At 50.1% G+C, this 23,440-nt stretch overlaps 1 protein-coding gene across 3 annotated transcripts in view; it reads left to right on the forward strand.

The window, feature by feature from the left end:
* MGLL (monoglyceride lipase) overlaps positions 1–23,440 on the forward strand; it is a 104,520-nt gene that overhangs the window by 70,550 nt on the left and 10,530 nt on the right. For 2 of the 3 annotated variants that reach the window (XM_036321424.1, XM_036321422.1), the window contains exons 4-6: positions 1,376–1,512; positions 2,771–2,881; positions 12,280–12,369. In XM_036321424.1, the coding sequence (XP_036177317.1) occupies positions 1,376–1,512; positions 2,771–2,881; positions 12,280–12,369 (338 nt within the window). The remainder of the gene's footprint in view (positions 1–1,375; positions 1,513–2,770; positions 2,882–12,279; positions 12,370–23,440) is intronic. The other variant, XM_036321423.1, reaches the window with a different exon arrangement.

Here is a 23,440-nt window from a genome sequence, read left to right on the forward strand (position 1 = left end):
AAGTAGTCTCTGGGGGTTAGAACTTCAACATATGAATTGTTGAGGCGGGGGCGGGGGGGGGGGTGCTTTGCACATAATTCAGCCCTTAACAATGAGTATGGAGTTTTACTTTGGGAAAATAAAAAGTTCTGGTGAAGGATGGTGGTGATGGTTAAGTGTGAATATACCTAATACCACTGAACTATACACTAATACATGGTTACAAGGGTATAAATTTTAGATTATATATATTTTACCACAATACAAAATTAAACTTAATTAAATATAATTAAATTTTAAAAGGGAAAAAATCCTCAGAGAGGCAAGGAAGCTGAGGGTGCTGCTGAAAGGGTGACCGGCCTGGGCCCTGGCCTTCATGCAGGGGGCAGAGAGCAGGTGGGGCAGGGCAGCGGGAGGGTGGGAGTCCATGGGGGAGGGGGACAGGACCTTAGGAAACAGGAGGCTGTGGTCTGACCACACTGAGGTCTGGGCAGCCAGTCCATTTCAGGCGATGCTGAGTCCTCACCCTTCTCGTCTGTGCAACGAGTGTTACAATCGCCACTGTAATAGCTTCCTCGCAGAAGCAGCAGGGAGGGGCTGGGCTGATTCTCCCACTGTGTTGTGTGGCCCTGTCCCCTCCGAGCTCTTCCTTTTCTGTGATTTTCAAGCAATCGCATCAGCTGCTTTCAGCCTGAATGTGGAAGCCGCAGACGATGTGCTGTTTCTATAGAGACTTATGTCCTCCTGAGTGGGGGTGGGGGTGTGTGAACCCAGATACACCCTAAGAAAAGAAGAGGGGGAATGAACAAACAGCCCAGACAGGTGACAGATAAAATCCCAGAGGGATAGAACCTGACCCGGTTTTATTGCTGTTTTGTCGAGAAAATTTCCAGCAAGCACCCTGGACTATTTTGTGTTATGTTTGTCATAGTACCTTCTACAGAGTGAGGTGACACTTTACCTAGTGAAAGGCTAACATGGGAACACAACTGTGAGGGCCCAGGAACTGGGAAAACCCAGGAAAATGTTGAGCCTCATGGGCCTGACTCCTGGCCACTTGACAAAAAAGTGGGCTTGGTGAGTTTCTCCTTGCACAGCCTTTCTTTCTCCCTTGAGAACGGCCACGGGAGACAGCTGGCTGTGTGGAAGGGTTTGAGGCATGGTTCACTGTGTGATGGTGGCAAGTTCCTTGGCCACCCTGTGCCTCAACCTCCTAACTGCACCATTGGGGGAGACTAATCCCCATGCGCGAGAGCAGTCGGGACGGGTTTAGTGAGATGACCCAGTCAGGTCCTCAGTGCAGAGTGTCTGGTAACCCTGGTGAGGAAACCGCTGCCCTTGGGCAGGAGTCAGCCCTCCAGTCACTGCTATTCTCTCGTCTCCCGTTCCCTTCCAGTGGGCCACGGACAGAGCGAAGGGGAGAGGATGGTAGTGTCCGACTTCCACGTTTTCGTCAGGGATGCGTTACAGCACGTGGATGTCATGCAGAAAGACCACCCGGGGCTGCCCGTCTTCCTTCTGGGCCACTCCATGGTAAGTAGACCACAGACGATGCGGTCCAGATCAGGCTGTGGCCTGGGCAGCGTGAGAACACCGGGATGGAGAAGGGGCAGCCCTGACGCCCTACCTCATCCCAGCTCCCCGCCTGGCTGGCACACCCCACTCTGCACTTGGAGTTCCCAGGCAATTCAGTGCTCAGGAAACAGGTCAGGTTCAGAGCCCTGGAGACAGCCCAGAGAGCTCAGAGTGGCCCGTTCCTTCCCACCAGGGCCCCAGGCACCAGGAGGTGGCCCACCAGTCCTTACAGAGGAGCTCGGTGTGGGGCACTGACCTTTGGTTAACCCTGCCTCTACCTCAGTGCTAATTCACAGTGAGGCTCTCAGGGCGCTTCTCCCTGCAGAGCCACTTCTCAGAACGGGGGTGACGCTCCAATCAGCGAGGAGCACAGGGAATGTGCCCACACCCCTGCTGGCTTGAGAGCTGTGCAAATGGAACCAGGGACAAAGGCTCCCCGTGGACCCAATTCCTGAATGGTCATTCACCATCCTTTTAACACTTTAAAGTTATAAAACCCTCTTAAAACTAACCGAGTATAAACCTTTAAATCGAGGGTCCTCAAACTGGCAGATCTTCCTCCCCAAGCCGACGTGTTGGCTGGCGGAGAATTTGAGCTGCTTGATTTTGAATTTGGGGAAACTGTCCTCTCCAGGGCAGAGCTCCCTGCCCCTTCTCACCGCCTGGCTCTGTTCCTGCGTCCCTCTGACCTGCCTGGCCCCTGTAAGCACTTGCAGTTTCAACCCTTGGTTCAAATTACCTGCAGTTTCAGCCAAGAGTCAAGGCCTCAGACCTTTAGCACTGTCCCCATTTACTAAGTACCCAAATTCTGGAACCTTTACTGAACTGGGGGGGTGGGGGGTGGAGGGGGGAGTGTAGCAACCTCTTATTATCATCAGATTAAACAAAAACAACCTTTTATAAGCCTGACAGAATGGATCAGTTGGATGTCTGCCAGCTTTTGGTTTGAGGCAGACAGAGTAGGAATGTATTGTTTAACTTGCAGCCCACAGGCAGGAACCTTATTTGTATCTCTCTGAAATGTTTGCTCCTGGGGAAAAAAATATGTAATAAAATAATTGCAGACCCAGTTTATCCAACATTCGATGGTGTCTGTTCCAAGGGGGACCCCCTCGGGACTGTGACCAGGCTTAGGGGGGCCTCTTCCATGGAGCCCCTTAGAAATCGTGTGCAGGTGGGAGCCGGCACACAGCAACTCTGGCCGTTTGCATTGCAGGGCGGTGCCATCGCCATCCTCACGGCCGCGGAGAGGCCAAGCCACTTCTCTGGCATGGTTCTCATTTCACCTTTGGTTCTGGCCAGTCCTGAGTCCGCAACAACTTTCAAGGTAAATGGATTTCTGTTTCTGTGAAATGTTTGCACTTCCTTGGAAACTCCTGTAGCTGGAGTCGGGGGTAAAGGGCGGAAGTCCATTTGGACAACGATCAAACATGACTGCCACCAGGGTTCTGTAATTTTCATAATCAGGTGCTTCCCACCCCCGATCCCCAAAGACAAAGGGAAAATGACTTCCTATTTATGTGTGTTTTATTAGTGAATGTTGAAAGGAGAAAAGACTACGTGTGTTAGGAATACAGCGAAATAACCTGTGTTGACAAGTCACAAGCCAGGTGTTTGCTGACTTCAGCCGAAAGTGCACAGCAAGTGGACATGCAGGCTATTTGTAACTGCAACATAGGGTGGTGTTCACCTTAGCCCTCCCACATCCAGAGCACCCCCCCCCCCGATTCTAACCCAGCTGTCATGTCATTTTTTCTGGTTATGATGTTACGTAGTGGCACATGGGTACTCCTCTTGGTTCTGGGGCTTTGAGCCTCGAGGCAAACAAGCCAATAAGACTCCTGCCAGAAGCAGAGCAGGTGCCTTCCTCCCTGAGAAAGGAGAGGAGCAGGGCTGCTTAACTGCGACTGTGGGCTGTTGACATGTGATGGACCTGCCCTTGAGGGGCATGAAGTTTGAGAGAGATAATAACCTAACGAGAGTAGAGAACCCCCAACCTGTGTATCTCCAAAGCATGCTCCATCTCACCTCAGTGCTAGGTGGCACTGCTGCCTCCTGATCCAGCTCCTGGGACTCTCAAAGGAGCATGAAGGGTGAGGCGGTGGGTCACAGGGCCAGGGGGAACTGGGCAGCCATTAGCCCCTGTGCTTACCCTACTTTCCCTGGCCTCCCCATCAAATGACAGCAGGATCGTTTAAATCATTGCCTTAGCTCAGATGCCTTTGATGTTCTCCTGAGGACCCCAAACAGAGGAACACAGGACAGGGAGTGAAACCTTGTCAAAATGTTCTCAAACATTTCCTGTAGCCCACAGCCACAGACTTAATCCCTAGACATGGGCTGGCAGGTCCTGTGTACCGGCTTTCAGTTAGGTACCGAAATGTCACCAATTTCAATGAGAATAGGTTGAGCAGATGATAAATCTGGAATCATCTGATACTTTAACCAGAGAACAATTTACTTAATTTGAGGAAGAGGAGAGAGGGCTAGCTCTTTTGAACTTTGCTTGGTTTTAAGGAAATCACCACTGCCTTACTGAAATCAACTGGCAATAGTACATTTTAGTGCTGTGTGGACAGCAGTGGAGGCGCGATCCACGTGTCTGCCATGGAAAAAAACAAGGTCGTCCACAGAATCACAGGTGGCCATCTAAGTGTGCAAAAGGGGACACCATCTCCTGGACTCCTCCCACCGTGACTGTGCAGAACGTGAGCCACATCAGTCAAGTAGAATAAGCAAGACCAGGGTCACAGAGGAGAGGGAAGTTCCCTCTGCCGTCCATGTGCTGGGAGTCAACTGCCTGAGACTTACTCAGCTCAGTGAGTGCCAGGCATGTGCTGAACTTTTACACGCATTATCTCACTTAACTCCCATCATCAGCCCAGGCAGAGGTCACGACCTTCACGTGCTGGATGAGTGACTCTCCAAGATTACACAACTTGTGTGATGGATTCGAATCCAGGGCTGTACTCTCCTCGTCTAGGGTGTTTCCCCATCGGAGAAAGTGGATGTCTTCTACACTGGACGCTTTTCCTTAGAGAAAAGCCAGGGGCTGTGGGGCTTTTCAGATGATGCACACAAAGGTCATGGCAGCTGAGCCCTGAGATGGAGCCGGCAAGGTTTCCTCCCAGAGTCACTGGTGGAGGCGGAATTTCTGGGCAAGGCTACAAGAACGTGACCTTTCAGAGCCCTGTGCTAATAGATCACCTTCTCAGATCAAGGGCCAGCTGTCCCTGGAGGGGTGCAGGTCCTGTTGACAAATAGATTTCCTGTTGCTCTCAGACCTGAGGGCACGTCCTCCCCACCGTGGATTCTGTTGCTGCCTCTGGCTCTTGGGCAGTTTTGACTGATAGAATCTTTGATTCATCTGTCTACCCACCCCAGATGACTTGATCACCCTGCACACATCTGGTCCTGTCTGACAACCTTCCAGAAAGAGTCTCATTGAACCTTCTTTTAAATTTAATTTTTTAAAAAGTTTTGTATAATACATTTACACGAGGGAAGGCTCCCTTCCTAGTTTGAAGGTGGGCAGCCAGAATTACAGAGGGAGTGGATGCATCTTCTGTGGGCACACATACACACTCCATTTGCTCCTGTTTTACACAAATGGAACGTGCTCCCTGCACTTTTTTGTTTCATTGTTCTCTCTTGGTTGACTGATTTGTTTTTGTGAGTTTTGGGTTGAATTTGTCTACTTTGCAGACAAAGTGCTCCTCCCCATCAGAATAGCAAGAGGCCCACTGTGGGGTGAGCTCTGGATTAGGGGAGGCCCTGCTGAGGGGTGAGCCCTGGATTAGGGGAGGCCCTGCTGAGGGGTGAGCCTTGGATTAGGGGAGGCCCTGCTGAGGGGTGAGCCCTGGATTAGGGGAGGCCCTGCTGAGGGGTGAGCTCTGGATTAGGGGAGGCCCTGCTGAGGGGTGGGCTCTGGATTAGGTGAGGCCCTGCTGAGGGGTGAGCCTTGGATTAGGGGAGGCCCTGCTGAGGGGTGAGCCCTGGATTAGGGAGGCCCTGCTGAGGGGTGAGCTCTGGATTAGGGGAGGCCCTGCTGAGGGGTGGGCTCTGGATTAGGGGAGGCCCTGCTGAGGGGTGAGCCTTGGATTAGTTGAAGCCCTACTGTGGGATGGGCTGTGGATTAGGTGGTGCCCCGCTGACCAAACTTTGGGCCATTTATTTGCAGTGGTTTGCTCTTATGGGCCCAAAAGTGGACAGATTGCTGTAGACCATCTCTTGCTTAGAAAACTAAGGCTCAGGGGGACCTTTCTGAGGGTCAGTGGCACTGTCAGGGGCCACAGAATGCAGAGCCTCATGACTCCTCGTGGCCTCATAACTCCTCACCCAGAGCTCAGCTGAGGACTTTTCAAAGGTTTGTTTCATGGCCCAGAGTTCCTGCTATAGAGATTCTTGAAATCATTAAAGCAGGCAGCTTGAGATCTCAGACTTCTCAGTACAGAGGGTCATGTGAAAGGTGGCATAAGACTGTTGACATAAGAAATGTCTAAACCTGAAGAGAATTTCTATGAATTTATTGGAACCAAATTGATGACATATGCTGGGGCACAAAATGTCAAATGCTCCGGAGAATAGCAGTTTTGCCGTTTCTTTTATGCATTTGAAATTAAAGAAGGAACCTAAGGAATATTATATGGAGGTCGGAGAAAGCAAGGCGGGGATCAGATTACAGGATCAGATTTGCTGTCTTGGTGGTTTATCTGAGAAGGAGAGATGTGAAAGGGGGCATTTCAAAGGTGTGTTAACCTAGATGCACAGAAACAATGGACAAGGACTTGCTTAAAGCAAAGCCTTTTAGTGAAGAAGGTATATTCCTGGGGAGTGACTACCCACCATGATCTGTCCAGTTAGGAATTTATAAGATCACCGTGCGAGGCTACTCTCCATAGAACGCCTTTTTTGTCACATCCCCTACTCTGAAATGTGAGAATCCCAGCTATCTCTTCCCCCCTCCCCTACCCCCGACCAATCCTGCACACAGCTGGTTTTTACCCCCATGCTCTGTTTTCAACAGGCTGGGTTGAGCAGAGGCTTCTGGTCTCCAAACACTGTGTTAAGAATGTGGTTGCACAAGAGAAATGAGAGCAGGAGAAATTTAGAAACAAAAATTCAGTGCATTAGACCAAGTCTCGGCTGTTTATGCGGCCATTTCATGAGGATTATGCCCTGGGGAAGGCAGGGCTGGAGTAAAACCAGAAATAGAGGGGAAACCTTTGGCTGCCCAGATAGGAGGATGTCAAACTCTGAGCTAAACTGGGGTCTCCTCACCTGACCTAGCCCAGGAGGACACCCAGGAATGTGCAGCAGGCTGTAGCACATCTCCTTTCTCTGAGAGTCCCTGGGGTCAGGGACGAATTGCCCTGGGCAGAACTGGGGTCAGGATGGGGCTCAGCCTGCTGGGAGGCTAGTCTTCAAAATGACCTTCCTGACTATTGCCTGGAGGTTTTCTCCTGGGGTCCAGGGTCAGATGCAGGAGCCAGCCTAGTGTTTCCAGATGCTTCCACTCCCCACCAACCAGGGCACCTGGCCAACTAGGGAGAAGTGAGTGGCCACTATAAACCTAGCACACCTTGGTTGACGTCCTCTCCATTCATCCTAAAAGGAGGGAAACTTATTCTCAATTTAGACAAGGAAATGAGGCCCATTGTCTTGCACAAGGTCAACTTGAGCACCAGCTCAGCTAGCGATTGTGGCAGGATGCTCCCTTTCACCCCAAAGCCTGCCCAAATCAGGTCTCCTTAACTTTAGCCCACTTCCCAAGTGAATGTCACTCATCTGTTTTTAATCACCATCATCCAGAGGCCATCGGAGCAGTGGGGGTGGAGGGGTAAGGTGGGGTGTTGGGGACTTGCTCTTTCAGACTTCAAGTACAGTTAGATCCAGGAGTTAGGGACCTAGCTGTGCTCATGAATTTGGCAGCAGCAATGCCCCATGAGGCATTGTTACCTCTGTCATACAGGCACCTGCTCTCTAATAGCTGGGGGTTCAAACGTCTAGACACTTAGGACTTGGGGAAGGAGTTATGGCTCCAACACATCCTTGGGGAGCCCCGGCAGTCAGCAAGTGTTTAGTCCTTCCCCGGGGCTCACCAGAAATGGCATGCAGGGCTTTCTATTCTCCGTCTGCTGAGGGTGCACTTTCCCTCCTGAGACAGCCGGGCGATCCTCTGACCCTGCACGATGCCACCCCCACAGAGGGCGTGGAGTTCTAGCCTCCAGCATAGGGCAACCTGCTGGAGCCACTTTAAAAGGTAATGATTGTAATTACCTCCCTCGTGTCAAGTCTCATGAGCAGAAGCTTTAAAATGATCTTAAGGGGCCATTAAAACCTTCATATCAATAAAGGCATTTGTGCAAGTCACTAGTATTTAAAGTGATAAAGTGATGAGCCTGCAGTTAACCCCAGAAGGCCACAAAGGCATGTCAAGGACATAAGACACATTCCAGGCTCTTACTCCCCAGGAGGAGAACCTCGTTTCTGGGGAGTTGTCCTCTTGTGAGTGAAATAATTTGGGGTTTTAGCTCTGATGTAACATTTATTGCAAAGCTGCAGGTCACATACTTTTCCTACAGTCTCCACTCTGAATAATGCCGGCATGTGCTCACTCCTTCATCAACCACTGCCAATTTCTTGAGCTTCTCTTGGGGCCAGAAGCCCAAAGGTCAGTTAGGGACTAGCTCTGTGGGAATCAGGTCTCGGGTCACCTTCCCAGCAACCCTTCAGGTTCGTTTTATTATCCCCATTTTAGAGATGAAGAAACTGAGGATCATAGACTTGCTTGGGGATGCAGAACCAGAGGTCTGGTGCAGTTCTGCCTGGCTCCCAGTCTGAGTCTGATTCCTCCACTTCAACACCTCCCTCTTCTGGGCTTGTATCCAGCGACTGTGTGTCCATTTGTTGTGGGTCTCAGCTTCCAAATTACCCTGAAGCAATGAGACCGGGGTCCCTGTTGAGTTGGTGTCACTGAGATCTCTGTGGTTGCACAACCCTGACTTAGCCTATTGGGGACATGATGATGGCGGCGGTCTCTCACGTCAAGGGCAGCCCATTCGGTGTCATCCTCTGCTGAGCTGGATCTGAGGCTCTCTCCACACTCCCGCAGGGTCATCTGAAGATTTTGGTAGAAATGGTATAAACAAAGCTGAAAAGGGCAGCAGGGAGAGGGATTGTCTTTGGCAACTATTCAATGCATCCTTGCTCCTGCGTCCTTCTTGGATCCTTTGTGGGGAAGAGTCTAAGCACCTATTTTTTTTAAGCTGTGACATTATTGTCATCAAGAGGTTTGCCTCTAACCAATTAAGTCCTGTTAGAAATGCCGTTTGGAACTTACTATGCAGATTTAGAGAAAGAGCTGAGAGTCAGGGCCATCCAAACATCTCTCATGGTGGTACCTTCAATAGGGCAGTTGTCCCTCCCAAGACATCTGTGCCCCTCCCCTCCCACCAGGGCAGGTCAGGAACACTCTACTCTGGCTGCACTTTGGAATCACCTAGAGAGCTTAAAAAACACTGATTCCAGCGCCCCGGCCCACTCAGAATCTCTCAGTGGGACCTGGGAAGAGGCCTTTGTGATGCCCCCTGAGAATCCTCGTGGTGGGAGGCGCACAGCTGCACACATCCACTCAGCATGATGTCCTCGCCATGTCTCCTCCTGCTTGTGCTCCGGGCAGTAGGCCATTGGCAGCTACAGGAGTCCTCACCAGGACTCGGCTTCTTGTACTTGGAAAGGGGGGCGGGGTAAGGTGGCCAACTCATCTGCCATTAATTGTTGCCTCGAGGGACCAAACCCTTGCACTGATCATTTTGTGTAAAGCAAATGCTTCTCCAGAAATGCTCCTCCTTTTTTCATATGAAGCTCTTCGTAAAAGCATCATTTAGCTGCAGAAAGTTCCCTGTTAAGAGAAAGAAAAGACGGCTGGCTCAAGGAAAGGGCAGAATAGGTGTCTCCCTGTAATTGTCTCCCGGAGGCAGTCCTTCCTAGCTTTCAAGTCCCCTCACCACCCCCGAGAAACCAGAGCAGAGATGGTCCAGCCACAGCATGGCCTTTTCTGATTCTTTTGAGCCTAAACTGTCAGCATCTTCCCCTGGAAACAGAGGCCTTGGCACTTTGGGATGTACATGTGGTGGTTTAAGAAGTTCAGGAACACGGATTCAAAGGTGAAGGTCAATCTGCCTCTTCACAAATGGCCGGCTCTTGTGAGCCCAGGTCCACGCAGAAGTAGGTGATGAGCAACAAAACATAAATTGTTGGCAAATGAGAAATCTCCTGGTGGGCTTCAGAGAAATGGGATGAAGAACTGCGCGGTGTCTCCCCTCAGTCCTGTTGCAGGCTGAGGACCGAGTGCTATGTCCCTGCGTCTTTTTCTGGCCGAGCTGATCTGGAGGTGGGTAGGTAGGAGGCGGACTTGCAGGAAACAGCCGTGTCCTTGAGAAGGCCATGCCGAAACAAGCAGGCAGGCAGGCCAAGCGGGGCAGCAGGGTCTGGAGACTGACGTTTGCATAAGGTCCTAGCAAACACAGTCACCCCTCAATTCCTGGGCGTGGCAGGGTCACATGTAGAGTCAACCGTCAGCACTTGTGTCCTCTCAGGAAGCTGTGGGCAAGAGTCATTGAGAACAGCAGGATGTGTAGAAGTCAGGATACATTAAGTTTTTCCTAATAGTGTTGCCCTTGGTGGAGGAGATAATCCCTAAATGTCCACCCTCCTTACACCATCGGGGCCCAGTGCAGGCTGCACCGCTGTTGCCGCTGCCTCTCTGTGCACCCGCAGTGCACTTCTTATCTGTTGTGTTTTCTCTTTAGTAGAAATGTTTAACTTCTGAAAACACAGATACCAACTTCTGAATTTAGATTCCCAGAGGAGCCCCTGGCTCCTGGAGGTCACAGACATGTGATCTGTGTTTAGAAACACTCGGGCCCTTGCCTTTTGTAAAGCTCCCAGAATCCTGAGTCCTTCTGGTTCCATACTTGTTCACAACCCCACCTTGGCTCTTGAACCTGCCCAATAGACCATGTCCATTCCACGAAGCTTCAGACTGTGTGAACTGACTCGAGTGCTAACCTAGTGTTCCAAGTTGGATTGCCTTACATTTCTATGCTAGACTAGCACAGCTCAGCTCAGAGCCTGGCAGTAGCACCTAGCACATTGATGGCAGCAAGTCGACAGGCATGGGGTTTACTTGCCTGGACACCAGGCTTGGGGTGCAATGACCTACAAGAGTCTTAGAGGCAGGAGACCGCCATCCTTGCCCTGAAAAATGGAGAGTTGCCACGTGAATTTCAGAACAGAGGTGTGCATGTGTGTTCTTTTAGGAGCAAAGCCCTGCTTGTTCCCTGGCAGTGCGAGGCTGTATCATGCGTGTGCAGCCTGAGGAATGGGACGTGTTATAGCTCGAAGTGTGAAGGGAGATGGGGCAGCACAGCAGTTGTGTCACCATGGAGAGTGTCAGTGCCTGCTGTTCTAGATAATCCATAGGAAAGGTTGGTTTCTTGGTTGCATTCATTGGGGGGGAGAGAGAACATAATGAAGGCTGGTGGCATAAAAGGAAAGAGTGGCCTCGCCCAGACCCTTGCCCCCTTTCCAGCTGAGCTCCTGGTGTGGTACTGAGCCTCTGTTTTCATGTCTGTTAAATCAGGATAAACCCTTGCCTCACAGCATCTGTGTCGAGATTAAAAGACTGGGCATCTATGACTGTGCCCGATGCACCAAAAGATTGTCACTCAGTAGATGCCAGTGCCCCCGCTCCCTACCAAGGGTACTGAGGAGACATCACTTAGCTCCAGGACATTCGCTCTCAACATGTGCTGAGAATTCACCGTTTGCCACCTTCCATGTGATTCTAATTTCAGCATTTCACAGCTCACTTTTGAAATAGCATCTTTCATCCCTGCGTGTCTGTGCACAGTGCAGAAATGAGAACAGTCCCCTCCACAGGCAGAAGCGTGAGATCCAGGTTCATGCTTTTCCTGGGTAAACACAAGACCCAGCCTGAGAAATGGGGTGGGGCAGGAAGGCCTGTACCTGCATCAGGGTCAAGTTCAAGGAGCATGTATGAAGCACCTACTGTGTGTCTGATGCTTTTGCACCCAGTGGTTCTCCTTGGCAGCTAAGGAAACAGAGGCTCAGTGATGGTCAGCTCTGTGTCCACAAGCATGAGGCAGCACAGCCAGGAATCAAGTCAGGTCTCGCTCCCTCTGCCACACATCTGATCAGGCTTGGTGACCATTTCTGTTCCCCTCCAAGAGAGACCATGACAGTCGGCAGATTCTTTCTGATCAGAGCAGGCTCCTTTGGCTACACTCACGGGTGGCTTAGGTGATTCTGCCCCTGCTGTGTGTTTTTTAGAATCTTCTGAGAAGTGGCTGGTGCAGAAGAGCTCATCCAGGCAGCTCCTGCAAGTAATTCAGAATCACCACTGATGAGTGATTGCGGGGAGGGCTACCACACAGAATCGGGAGCAGCAAAAATAGACGTGGCATTCCCTCCGACAGCCCAGTGACCACCTCTCGCCCACTCCCACAGGATCTGAATCAGCCTAACTCAAGGCTGTCTGAGTCAGAGTAGAGAGAGTCCTAGTGCACGCAGCCTTGGGAAACAACCCTGGCTGGTGTTCAGTTTGGGTGTCACTTTCCTTAATTTGCTGTAAACTGTCCTGTGGGCAGAGCTGGGCATGGATCCCACTGCACTCACACCCTTGTTTTCCTCCCTGGCTAGGTCCTTGCTGCGAAGGTTCTCAACTTTGTCCTACCAAACATGTCCCTGGGCCCGATCGACTCCAACGTGCTCTCTCGGAATAAGACAGAGGTGAGAATCTTTCTGAAAACCAGGGGGTAGCTGGGGCTGGCGAGGGTGTGAAGGCAGTAGCCCCAGAGGGAAATCTAAGTGTTTGCTCTGTCTGTGGCATGGTGCTGCTCTGTGGCCGAGGCCCTGAAGGAAGTGATGGGGACATGAAGGTGCGGGGGATGCCGTCTGGCTTCAGGATTGGGAGGGAAGGGATACTCGGTCGTGATGCCTGAGCTGTGCCCTAAACGTCAAAGAAGCTAACCAGGTAAAGTTGTGTGCATATCAGCCAGGTCTCTTTGGGTTGTAAGTGACAGAAACTTAACTCAAAATGCGTTAAGCACATTTAAAAGTGAAATTAAGCAAAAGTGAAATGTATTGGTGAATATACTAAAGGCCTCGGGCATGGGTGAATCTGGGGGCTCAAAAGTCTTGTTCACCATCCATTCTCCCAGGTCTCATATCCCCTACTTTGGCTTCATTCCCGACCGAACTTTGCCCAAGTGGAGGCAGAGATGGTGCTGGCAGCTGTACATGAGCCACCCCAGTGGAAAGGTAGCTCTTCCCAAGAATAGTCCCAGGGCTGATTCTTATTGGCTGATTGTCCACGCCTGGGTTACTTGTCCAGGAAAGGGGTCAGTGTCAACCCCGCCCAACTTCAAGGACCTAGTGAATGGGAGGGGGGTGAAATTGGGATAGAGTTTCAGAGGACAGAAGAATGGATTCAGGCCAGGCCAAGTGCCCTGTGGGCTGTGGGAGTGGTGCAGGGCTAACAGGGAATCAGAGGGAAAGGTTCAGGTGGAGGAGGCACACCTAATGAGCCCTGGTGTGGAGAGAGGACAGCCCCTTTGCAGAACAGCCAGTAGTTTGGTTCAACCACATGTAGGGCAGCAGGTGAGAGTCGAGGACTAAAATGAAGTCAGATTATGAGGTTATCCAGGAACCCCATCTTCCAGGGGCCACTGCCCTGCCAGGAGTATGTTGTAGCCCCCTGAGCAGTGTGGCCTTCTATGAAAGCAAAACCAGAAAAAGGAAGAGAGGGGAGGGAAGGGGAGGGGAGGGGACAAGTGGGGAGGGGAGGGGAGGGAAGGGGAGGGGAGGGGACAGGTGGGGAGGGGAGGGGAGGGGCAAAGAAAGAAAAAGAAGATAAAAGCAAAGCCAACTGAGAGAAGCTTAGAAAGAAGAGGCAAAGTGGCTTTGGAGAGATAAGCTGGGAGGCTGTGCCATCAGTGTCATTGCCTATGGGACCAGGCAGGAAGGTCAGCATGGACAAAAGGTCAAGATCAACAATGTGGGCTCTGGCCAGTGGTAGAGCATCGGCCTGCACACTGAAGGGTCACAGGTTCCATTCTGATCAGGGGCACATACCTGGGTTACAGGTTCATTCCCAGGCTGGCCGGGCCCATGGAGGAGGAAACCAATCCATGTGTCTCTCTCATCTGCCTCTCTCTCTCTCTCTCTCTCTCTCTCTCTCTCTCTCTCTCTCTCTCTCTCTCTCTCCCTCCCTCCCTCCCCCTCACCCCTCCTTTCTCGTTCTCCCCCCTCTTCTCACTTCCTCCCTCCTCTTCCCTCCCTCCTTCTACTCTCTCTAAAAAGCAATAGAAAAAATATCCTTGGATGAGGTTTAACAAAACAAAACAAAAAAGATCAACAGTGTGCCCGAGACACTGGGTCTGAGCAGAGTTCAAACCCCCAGAAATTGGGGTTCATCTATTAAGACACCGCTCAGTGAACCAACCCACCTCCCAAAGTTTAGTGCAAGGCCAGCACCTGTCCTGCCTTTGATTGGGCCTCAGTGCTCCATACACAGGTGGGTGCATGTGCTTACCCACCAACGCAGCCCCAGATGGCAGACTGAGGCTCTGCAAGAATGGAGGACTTGCCGGGTCATCCACTGGTGGGGTTAGCCTGAGAGCTTAGGTGGGTGTGGTCCCCAGCCCTGCCCTGTCTGTGGGACAACAGCCCCCTGCAGACTTACAGCCAGTGGACAGGCAGCAACCTGGGCCTCTGGAAGACACTGGAATTATCTTCAGGATTAAGCAATTCATTTTGCCACCTTCTGCCTCAGCTTCCCATTTGCCTTAGGGATTTGAAATCATGGAAGCGGTGGCTTCCTAAGGACGCTGTAAAACGGAATGGGCATTCTAGCTTCCCCAGGTTTCCTTGGGATTTGAGCAGTTGGAGTTCAACTTTATTATAAAATTGGACCTCCTGGGCCTCCGAGAGTCACTTAGGGAGCGGGCAACTAAATTCTAATCGTCCCCAATGTGTATAAAGGGGACATTCTTTTTTTTTAACTTTTAAAAATATATTTTTCTTTATTGATTTCAGAGAGGAAAGGAGAGGGAGAGAGAGACAGAAACATCAATGATGAGAGAGAATCATTGATTGTCTGCCTCCTGCACGTCCCACAATGGGGCTCGAGCCTACAACCCAGGCATGTGCCCTGATCAGGAATTGACCCTCCTGGTTCATAGGTCGACGCCCAGCCACTGAGCCACGCCAGTCAGGCTAAAGGAGACATTCTTGATCTGGTTAAAACTCCCAGGCCTCCAGGGCCAGGAGGTCCTTATGAATTAGGCTGGTGTGAGGCTCAGAGTGGTGGGGCCTGTGGGGAGCTAGAGGCTATCAGATCCACCTAAGTCATCCGCAGTCAATTTTAATTTAATCTAAGTTTTAAAACCCACAGTGCCTCCCAAACCCACGTCTTGGGACCAAAATTGACCAGGGTCAAAGAATATGTGAATAAAGGGGAAGAATGTGTAACTCCAGAAGGCAGTTCTGTATGTTGAAAAGGCACAACTTTAGGACCCAGAAAAACCAAAGGCAAGCATATGCTGTTTGATTTAATCCTGACATGAATTCGACCAACATTAACCTCATTTCACAGAGTGGAAACTGAGGCTCAGAGCTTAAATAACTTGTCTCTGATTGCACAGTCGGGGCAGAGCTGGGATTTGAACCCATTTGATTCAAAAGTCCATGTTTGGGTGCCTCTTTCCAACTAGTATTTACAATAATTATGCTCTTTTTTCTGTTTTTTATTTTCTTTTTTTTTTTAATTTATTGATTTTAGAGAGAGGAAGAGGGGGGGGGGGAGGCTGCCTCCTTCATGTGCCTCAACTGGGGAATGGAACCCAAAACCTGGGTATGTGCCCCAACCAGAGAATCAAACTTGTCACCTTTTGGTGTACAGGACGGTGGACGCTCCACAGGGCTCTTTTTCCTGTTTTATAATTACTGGTCCACACAGCCTGTGGCTGGAGGCCATTGCTCTGTGTGCAGATTCGCTTTGTTTGTTTTTTTGTTTTTTAAATATATTTTATTGATTTTTTACAGAGAGGAAGGGAGAGGGATAGAGAGTTAGAAACATCAATGAGAGAGAAACATTGATCAGCTGCCTCCTGCACACCCCCAACTGTGGATGTGCCCACAACCAAGGTACATGCCCTTGACCAGAATCGAACCTGGGACCCTTCAGTCCGCAGGCTGACGCTCTATCCACTGAGCCAAACTGGCCAGGGCCAGATTTGCTTTGTGATGGGGTTCCCCACCTGCCGGCATCCTCCATAATGGCCCCGGCTTGAATGTGCAATCTCTAGTAAAACCAATTATTTTTGCTGCAGCTGTGCTAGGACAACAGTGGGTTAAGAGAGAGGGCCCTCCCTCTGAGATCTTTGAGAGGAAACATCCAGGTGCAAATCTAGTTCTCACCACCTGAAAGAACTTGAGCATAAAGGAAGTGGGGGGGGGGGGGAGATAATGAAATTATTCCAAACCCTCTTTGTTTAAAATTTGCAACTCCCAGGGCTTTTATCTCATTTTTGAAATAGTGGAAAATTCCATTGAAGGCCTTAAACACACAGAAGAGTCGGGTGTGAATATACAGTACAGGGTCTCCCCTGGGATCTTGGGTTGCATGCCCTTATGTATCAGGTTTCTGACTGATCAGGTAAATGGAGTGATTCTTTAGAAACACTAATGGTCTGGCTCATTGAATAGAACGTTGGCCTGCGGACTGAAGGGTCCCAGGTTTGATTCCGGTCAAGGGGCACACGCCTGGGTTTTGGGCTCAATCCCCAGTAGGGGTTGTGGGAGCGTGCAGGAGGCAGTCAGTCAATGATTCTCATCATTGATGTTTCTCTCTCTCTCTCTCCCTCTCCCTTCCTCTCTGAAATCAATAAAAAATATATTTTTTTAAAAAAAGGAAAGAAACACTAATAAATGTCCCTGCTATGAAGACTTAGAGGAGGGAGGTGGTTGGTGGCTGGTCAGCAAAAAGCTGAACTCCTGTTGGAATGAATAGGAGCAAGCATTTCCATTCTCGGCAGAGAGAATTCGCCTCTCACATGTCCAACTCTGAGTCTCCCTTTCAACCTTGTGCTGAGCTTTAAAAATAGCAACGCCCAGAGGGGAATGCGCTCAGAAAAGGCACCGCCTGGGATCTAACATCGGGGCGTCTTACGGCACAGCTTTCGCTAAGATATTTCCCATGGAGCCCTGCAGTGATAAAAGCCTCAGAAGGGAAGAAACGTTTGCCTAACGAGCTTACGGAAGCAGGCCCTCGGAGGGCAGAGGACGGGTGCAGGCCAGGGGGTGGCGGGCGGACGGCACTTGGGAAGGCTGTCTCTGGGGAAACAGGCTGCTTCTGCCACTCGAATGTCAAAAGCAGGGTGTTTGTTTGGGGTTTGCTGTGGCACGTATCCTCACAACGCGCCCAGGACTATTAGCACGATGCCCTTCACCAGCATCATCAGCATCGCTTCACGCTGCCAGCCCTCAGATGCACCTTCTCCTGGCCAGCATGGCCTCCGGGAGCAATGCAGAAAGTGCGTGGATTGTCTCAGCCTAACCTGTGCTCGGTGGCTGCACCCTTCTTCTCTGTCAGACTAACCCTTTGGTCTCCAGCAGCTCCAAGAAGACAGTCTCATCACCAGCATTTGCATTTGTGAAAGCTTGGGCCCAGACAGGGCAAGTCACTTCCCTGTGGTCACACAGCTACTAACTAAGGATTTGAACCTAAACCTCTCTGCTCCCAGCCAAGTGCTCTTGGCACCAAAATGCTGGGAACAAAGAAGTTGCTACTCAGACATTTTTTTTGTTTGTCTACACATTTAGAGTCCCTGATCAGAACACTGGAATGCTGACATATTAATCATTTCGTCCTCGGAATGTGCTGAATCCCTCCCACTCTGAAAAGCCTTGAATGCTCCTAATACTTGTCAGGCCAAGGATGTGGGTGGCAGTGTGTGTGTGTGTGTCGGGGGTGGGGGGGCGGTAAAAAGGGGAGTTGCTCAGAGTCTCCACCTGCCCTCACACCACACCATGGCTGACCATGCAGTTATGAACAGAATGAAATGCATTGCTTTCTTTCCGAGCTTCATCCTTTGGCCTGGGGACTGGGTGGAAGCCGGGAGGAAGAGATGCTGTGATTCTGAGTACCCCCTTCCACTGGGGACAATACACTGTTTCCATATTGAGGTACTTGGTCTTCTAGAGCCAAGTCTCTGTTCTCTATAAATACTCTGGGATGCCCACCAGGAGTACCCTAGCTTGTTTATGTCACGCTGGCAGGCCATATGGGGAGAGCTGTGAGGAGTGGCCACCTCCACTTCATTTCATTTCTATAAGTGGGTGCCACTCCAGACCCCACCCAGTGTTTGAGATGTGCCAGGGTTAAGGATTCAGCCCCCGCTTCCCTGCAGCCTGCAGGTCTCCCACCCACGTGCCAGTAGCTCTTGCCCATGACTCTTGAAGGCTCCTGCCAAGTCTTGGAAAGCTGGGTCACACTGAAGCTTTTAACTAATTATAACCACAGCTAAAGATAGGCCCAGCTTCCTTTCCATCCCTGGGACCTGGCCTCCTAACAGAAGTCCCCTCTGAGAACTGGTTATTAACTGTCCAATATCCCCAGCTTGGTTAGCCAATTTTATCTCACTACTCTCCCTCAATCATACTGTTACCAAATCATCTCCCAGTATTGGGGCTTGTGTACCTGATGTACTTGTAAACTACAACATTGCGACACCAGCGGTTGGAGATGGAGAAAGGTTTGTTCAACTTGGCCAAAGCCAAAGGACAGGAGAGCAAGATCTTTCCATCTGTCTCCCTCTCAAAAAGCAAAAGTAGGGAGTTTTTATGCAGCGAGGGAGCCTGGAAGGGGGAGTTCCCGGGAACAGAGAGAGAAGTCTGTGCTTCTTTAGTCACAGATAACATTCTGTGCAGCCAGACTTCTGGGCGGCGGCAGCTGGTCGCGGCTACCTTGGAGACATTCTTTCCTTCTGCAAAACAAACTCATAAATTCTCCTTGTGGCCCTGGAATTATTTCCTCCTACTTGACAAAGAAGCTGTACATCAGCAACACAAAATTACATTGTGAGAACAAGGGGTGCTGGGTGGAAGAACCAAGATTCTGCAAAAGATCGCATAATTGTGCTTCAGTCACGTTAGCTGTAAAGCAGAAACTAGACATCGTGTGACTGTTGCCACTGTTGAAGCTATTCTTGTTTTGTGCTTACCTAACTATATTGTTCTATTATCTCAAGCAAAGTCTACTTTTTTTTTAAGCACCTTTCCTGGAACTTGCTTTACAGGCGGCCCTTCAGAACATGGCTAACACTGCCTTAATCTTTGTACGTTATGTGACAGCCGAAGCCATTGAAACATTAGTGAAAGCCTGTGCCCATCTATCTAGATTATATGATCTAGTACCTAAGCATGTTTACTGTTGGAGGTCGGTCTCAATACTTCATATTCCCCACTGGAGACTTGTCCATTTGAGGCAGCCATCACTTACTAAAGCCTTAAATAAAAAGTAACGAGCCATTAGAATGTTTCTGCAAGTGCACAGCTCCATGTGGGGACAGCTGACAAATGGCTCTGCCTTGGTCTTGTGCCCTGAAAAGTGGGAGCTGTTGATCTTTCTGTCCCCTTACTCAGATGTTTCCTGCTCCCAGCGCTCCTCCTGCTGACTCTGGAAGAAGCAGCTCGGAGCACGTGAGAGACAGATTCCTGAAGTCAGTGACTAATAGCAGCAGCAAAGCCAGCGACTCTCTAGAGAGACTGTCAGGGTTCACATGGGAACACAGCCTGGGCAAAGCTCTCTCAAAGGTGCCAATGGATTAAACCCCCATTTACATGAGAATCCAATGCAACTGACTGGCCAAGGCTTGAATAAGTGGCTACGCCAGACCCAAGCCCCAAATGGGCCTCTGACCACAGGATCTGCCTGCCACAAGCCTGCCCAAGGGCTGTATGGCTCCTCCTGGCAAAGGGAATCATAGTAAAGAATGAGAAAACATTGTGGGGAAAGGCGAGGTCAAAGCCAGCCTTTTCCTCCAATTTAATTATGGAGATTTTCAATCTATAGAGAAGTTGATATGGTAGTACAGTGCACACCCATATGCTCCTCCCCAGGATGCACCCATTGGGAATATGCTGCCATACTCCCTTTATCTATGATTAAAAATTAAAATATAAATACAGATACAGATTTTAAATCTTTTAAAATGTATTGCGGTAAGATATACAAAACACAAAATTTGCCATCTTACCCATTTTTAGGAGTACAGTTCAGTGGCCTTAAGTACATTCACATTATTGTGAAACCCTCACCACCATCCACCTCCAGAACTTTTTATCTTCCCAAACTGCAACTCTATGCCCATTAAACACAGACTCCCTACCTCCCCTCCCCCAGCCCCTGGCAACTACCATTTTGCTTTCTGTTTCTATGAATTCAACTATTCTAGATGCCTCATATAAGTGGAATCATATAGTATTTGTCCTTTTTTTATCTTTTAAGGATAATATCCTCTAGATGTATCCATGTGGTAGCATGTGTCAGAATTTCATTCCTTTTTAAGACTGAATAGTATTCCATTGCATGACTGGACCACATTTTGTTTACCCATTAATCCTGTTGATGAACACTTGCCATGCTTCCACCTCTTGGCAATTATGAACAATGCTTCCATGAACTTGAATGTGCAAATATCTCTACGAGACCCGGCTTTCAATTCCTTTAGGTTTATATGCAGAAGTGGGATTGCCTGATCATTTTGATTTGTATTTTCCTAATGATTATTGATGTTGAGCATCTTTTCACATGCTTGTTGGCCATGTATAAAACTTCTTTGGAGAAATGTCTATCAAGTACTTTGTCCACTTTTTAATCAGGTTGTTTGATTTTGTTGTTGTTGTTGAGCTGTGGGAGTTCTTTTTGTAAAAATATTTTTTTAAGCCCGGCCGGTGTGGCTCAGTGGTTGAACACCAACCTATGAACTAGGTTTGATTCCCTGACAGGACACACGCCCAGATTGTGGGCTCTATCCCCAGTAGTGGGTGTGCAGGAGGCAACTGATCAATGATATGCTCTCACATCGATGTTCCTCTCCTCTTTCCCTCTCTCTCTGAAATCAATAAAAATTAATTTTAATATCCCATCATTATTCTCTATTTAGTCCATGTTCTGATTTCCTTAGTTGTCATCAACCTTGAAGACTTGAGACCATATGATCTTGCTGTTTGTGACCAGCAGTTATGCAAGTGGTCCTGCAAGATGCCAGTCATTCTTTCTTGTTTCTCTTATTATTTATTCAATCCCTGGGCCTGTGAAAAGGTAGCCATAGCTGGTGAGGTTGGATAGAGAACATGACAGCTGCTTTCTTCTTCCCTCAGTGACCACTCAGGAGCTATGTCTGGGCCCAGGGTTGTACTTCAGAAGCCTCCATCCCAAGGAAGCAAGTGAGGTTGACTTTCAGCCTCTCTTCTTGTTGTGAAGACCCTCAGCCCCTGAGAAGGAGGCCCAGAGCCCTGTGGCGGGTGTGTGCAAACTGCCTGTGCCCACGTGTCCAGGGCTGTGACCCACCAGGATGCCCAGGAGTTCAAGCTTTAGTAGTAAAAAGTAATCTTAGGGAAAATGTTCAGTGATTCACATACCCTTGATTACGTGGCAATTCATGTATATAAGGTAAACCTGATGAATCTTCTTTATATCCAAAATGGAACTGCATCATCCTTATTTCTGATGATCCTTGTCTGGCTCAGGAATTTTTGCCACCCGAGTTGGGCGCATGCTCTGGCAATCATAGGGGGAACTCGGGCCTCTTGGTACGTGGAACTTGCTTTGCTCCAGCGAACCAAGGAGACTTTCTGTCAAGTCAGGCAGGGCCCTATCTCCCCTTTGCCAACCTGCAGGCAGCGTGCCAAGTCAACAGACTTGGGCCAGGCCCCAAGATGGAGGCAGAGACACCAGATAAGTCACCCTGTCTTCCGAGGTCACAGTCGGAGGGGAGAAAGGCACATCAACACCTCACAGAGGACAAAGAGGCAGAGGGCTTTGTGGGAAGAGCAAAAAGGCCCTTCCGGACCCAGCTCTCCAGCTCTGTCTCTTGGTGCCACAGTGTGACCTTGGAAACCACACTCATGTCACTGATGCTCAGTTCCCTTGGGGATCTAGGGTGCAGCCTGGCACAGCATCAACCCTGGGCAGATGGGGGCTGTTGTTAACAGCCGTTTGTAAAGAGGTGTCCGCAAAGCCACGGGGTCCTGGGGAGCCAGGAGCCACTTTCACTGCTGGTGTGGGCACCTGTCATGGGCGGAAACACCTGAACTGCACCTTGAAGGGAGATGGGGATTTGCTGACAGACAGGAGGTAGGGCATGGGAGAGGGCATGCTGCAAACTGGAAACAGCAGGGACAGCCCCCAGTCTTCAGGTACAGAAGCTGAGCATGTGAGAGGAGCGGAGCCGGGATGGCTCACACAGTGCCCCTGGGGAAGGCCAGGGCTTCCTGGAGGAAGGGGCAGCTGAGCTAAGTGTCAGAAGAGAGGAGAAACTCCAAGGGGAGCCAAGGCAGAGGGGACAGCCGTGTGAGGGCGCAGGTGCAAGGGTGGCGGGAGTGTTGAGGAAGGAGGCCAAGCGGCGGCTGGAGCCCGTCACGTGTGGCCTTGCAAGCCGCAGGGAGAGTATGGACCTGACCCTGCAGTGTGTGGGCAGCCCAGCAGGGTTCCCAGGTCCAGGGGAATCTGGGTGCAATGTTTAGGAAGTGGCCAGCTGGGGGGAGAATTGGTCAGACCCAAGAGGAGGGGACACATGAAGAGAGGAGCAGGCACTGGCCACACAGCAGGCAAGGCTGCTTCCAGTGCTCAGCATGTTTCCTATTCAAGCCGATTTCTATGCTAAATTATTATTTGCATTTAGAATACTCCACAGGCTTGACATTCAGGAGAACACAGCCCAGTGAGCCACAGGGAACAATACCTAACGGCTCCAAAGAACTTACCTTCGGGGGTGTGTCCTCTTTCGTGCCTAATTAGTCTTTGTTGAATGAACTAATGAGGGGCCTTTTCTTCTAAGGCCCATGGATATCATCCCCATGTGAAGAGCCCCTTTGCCAGCTGTTGGCCAGGGAGCCCGGTTCAGAGGTTCCCAGATGCATCTGATCTGTGCCAGGCTCCCAGGGCCCGGAGGTGTTTCTTGTTGGGCTGGGATAGAGGAAGGTTGGCTCATTCATTCGGCCGGTATTTACTGAGGGCCTCCTACATGAGGACACAGCAAAAGTAGGACAGAGCCCTGCCCCAGGGGCCAACCCTCCAGTGAGGGGTGAGTAGAAGGCTTGAGAAGGGCTGTTAGCCAGGAGAACTTGGAGAGTCAAAAAGGCATCCCTGCAGGTGTGAAGTCTGAGCTAAGGACTGAAAGAGGAACACATGTTAATTAAGTTAAGAGCAAAGGGCTGGAACAGCCACTTGTGATGGGCAATGGAAACCACAGTACATAGGAGAGGATTTTCTATCATCCAAGTCTTTCCACAACAACTTGCCATTCAGAACAAAGGTAGGAAATGAAGAGATTGCCTCTGCAAAGACGATCAGTGTCGGGTTCTTCCGGGTCTCTAGGTTTTAGAGCTCGCTTGGGTAGAATCGTTGTGCACTCTCTCCAGGTTGCCAGAGCAGGCTCTCTGGTTTCTCTGTGGTAAGAATATGTGGATTAAGAAAGATCTAAACAATGGAGGAAGGAGATGGGAGTCCTGGGATGGGCTCCAAAGCACAGGTGGAAGGGTGAGCTTCCATAGGAAAAGGGAGGGTGTCAGAGGG

The sequence above is a fragment of the Myotis myotis genome, unplaced genomic scaffold (assembly GCF_014108235.1).
Source record: "Myotis myotis isolate mMyoMyo1 unplaced genomic scaffold, mMyoMyo1.p scaffold_m19_p_9, whole genome shotgun sequence".
NCBI classification, from domain to species: domain Eukaryota; kingdom Metazoa; phylum Chordata; class Mammalia; order Chiroptera; family Vespertilionidae; genus Myotis; species Myotis myotis.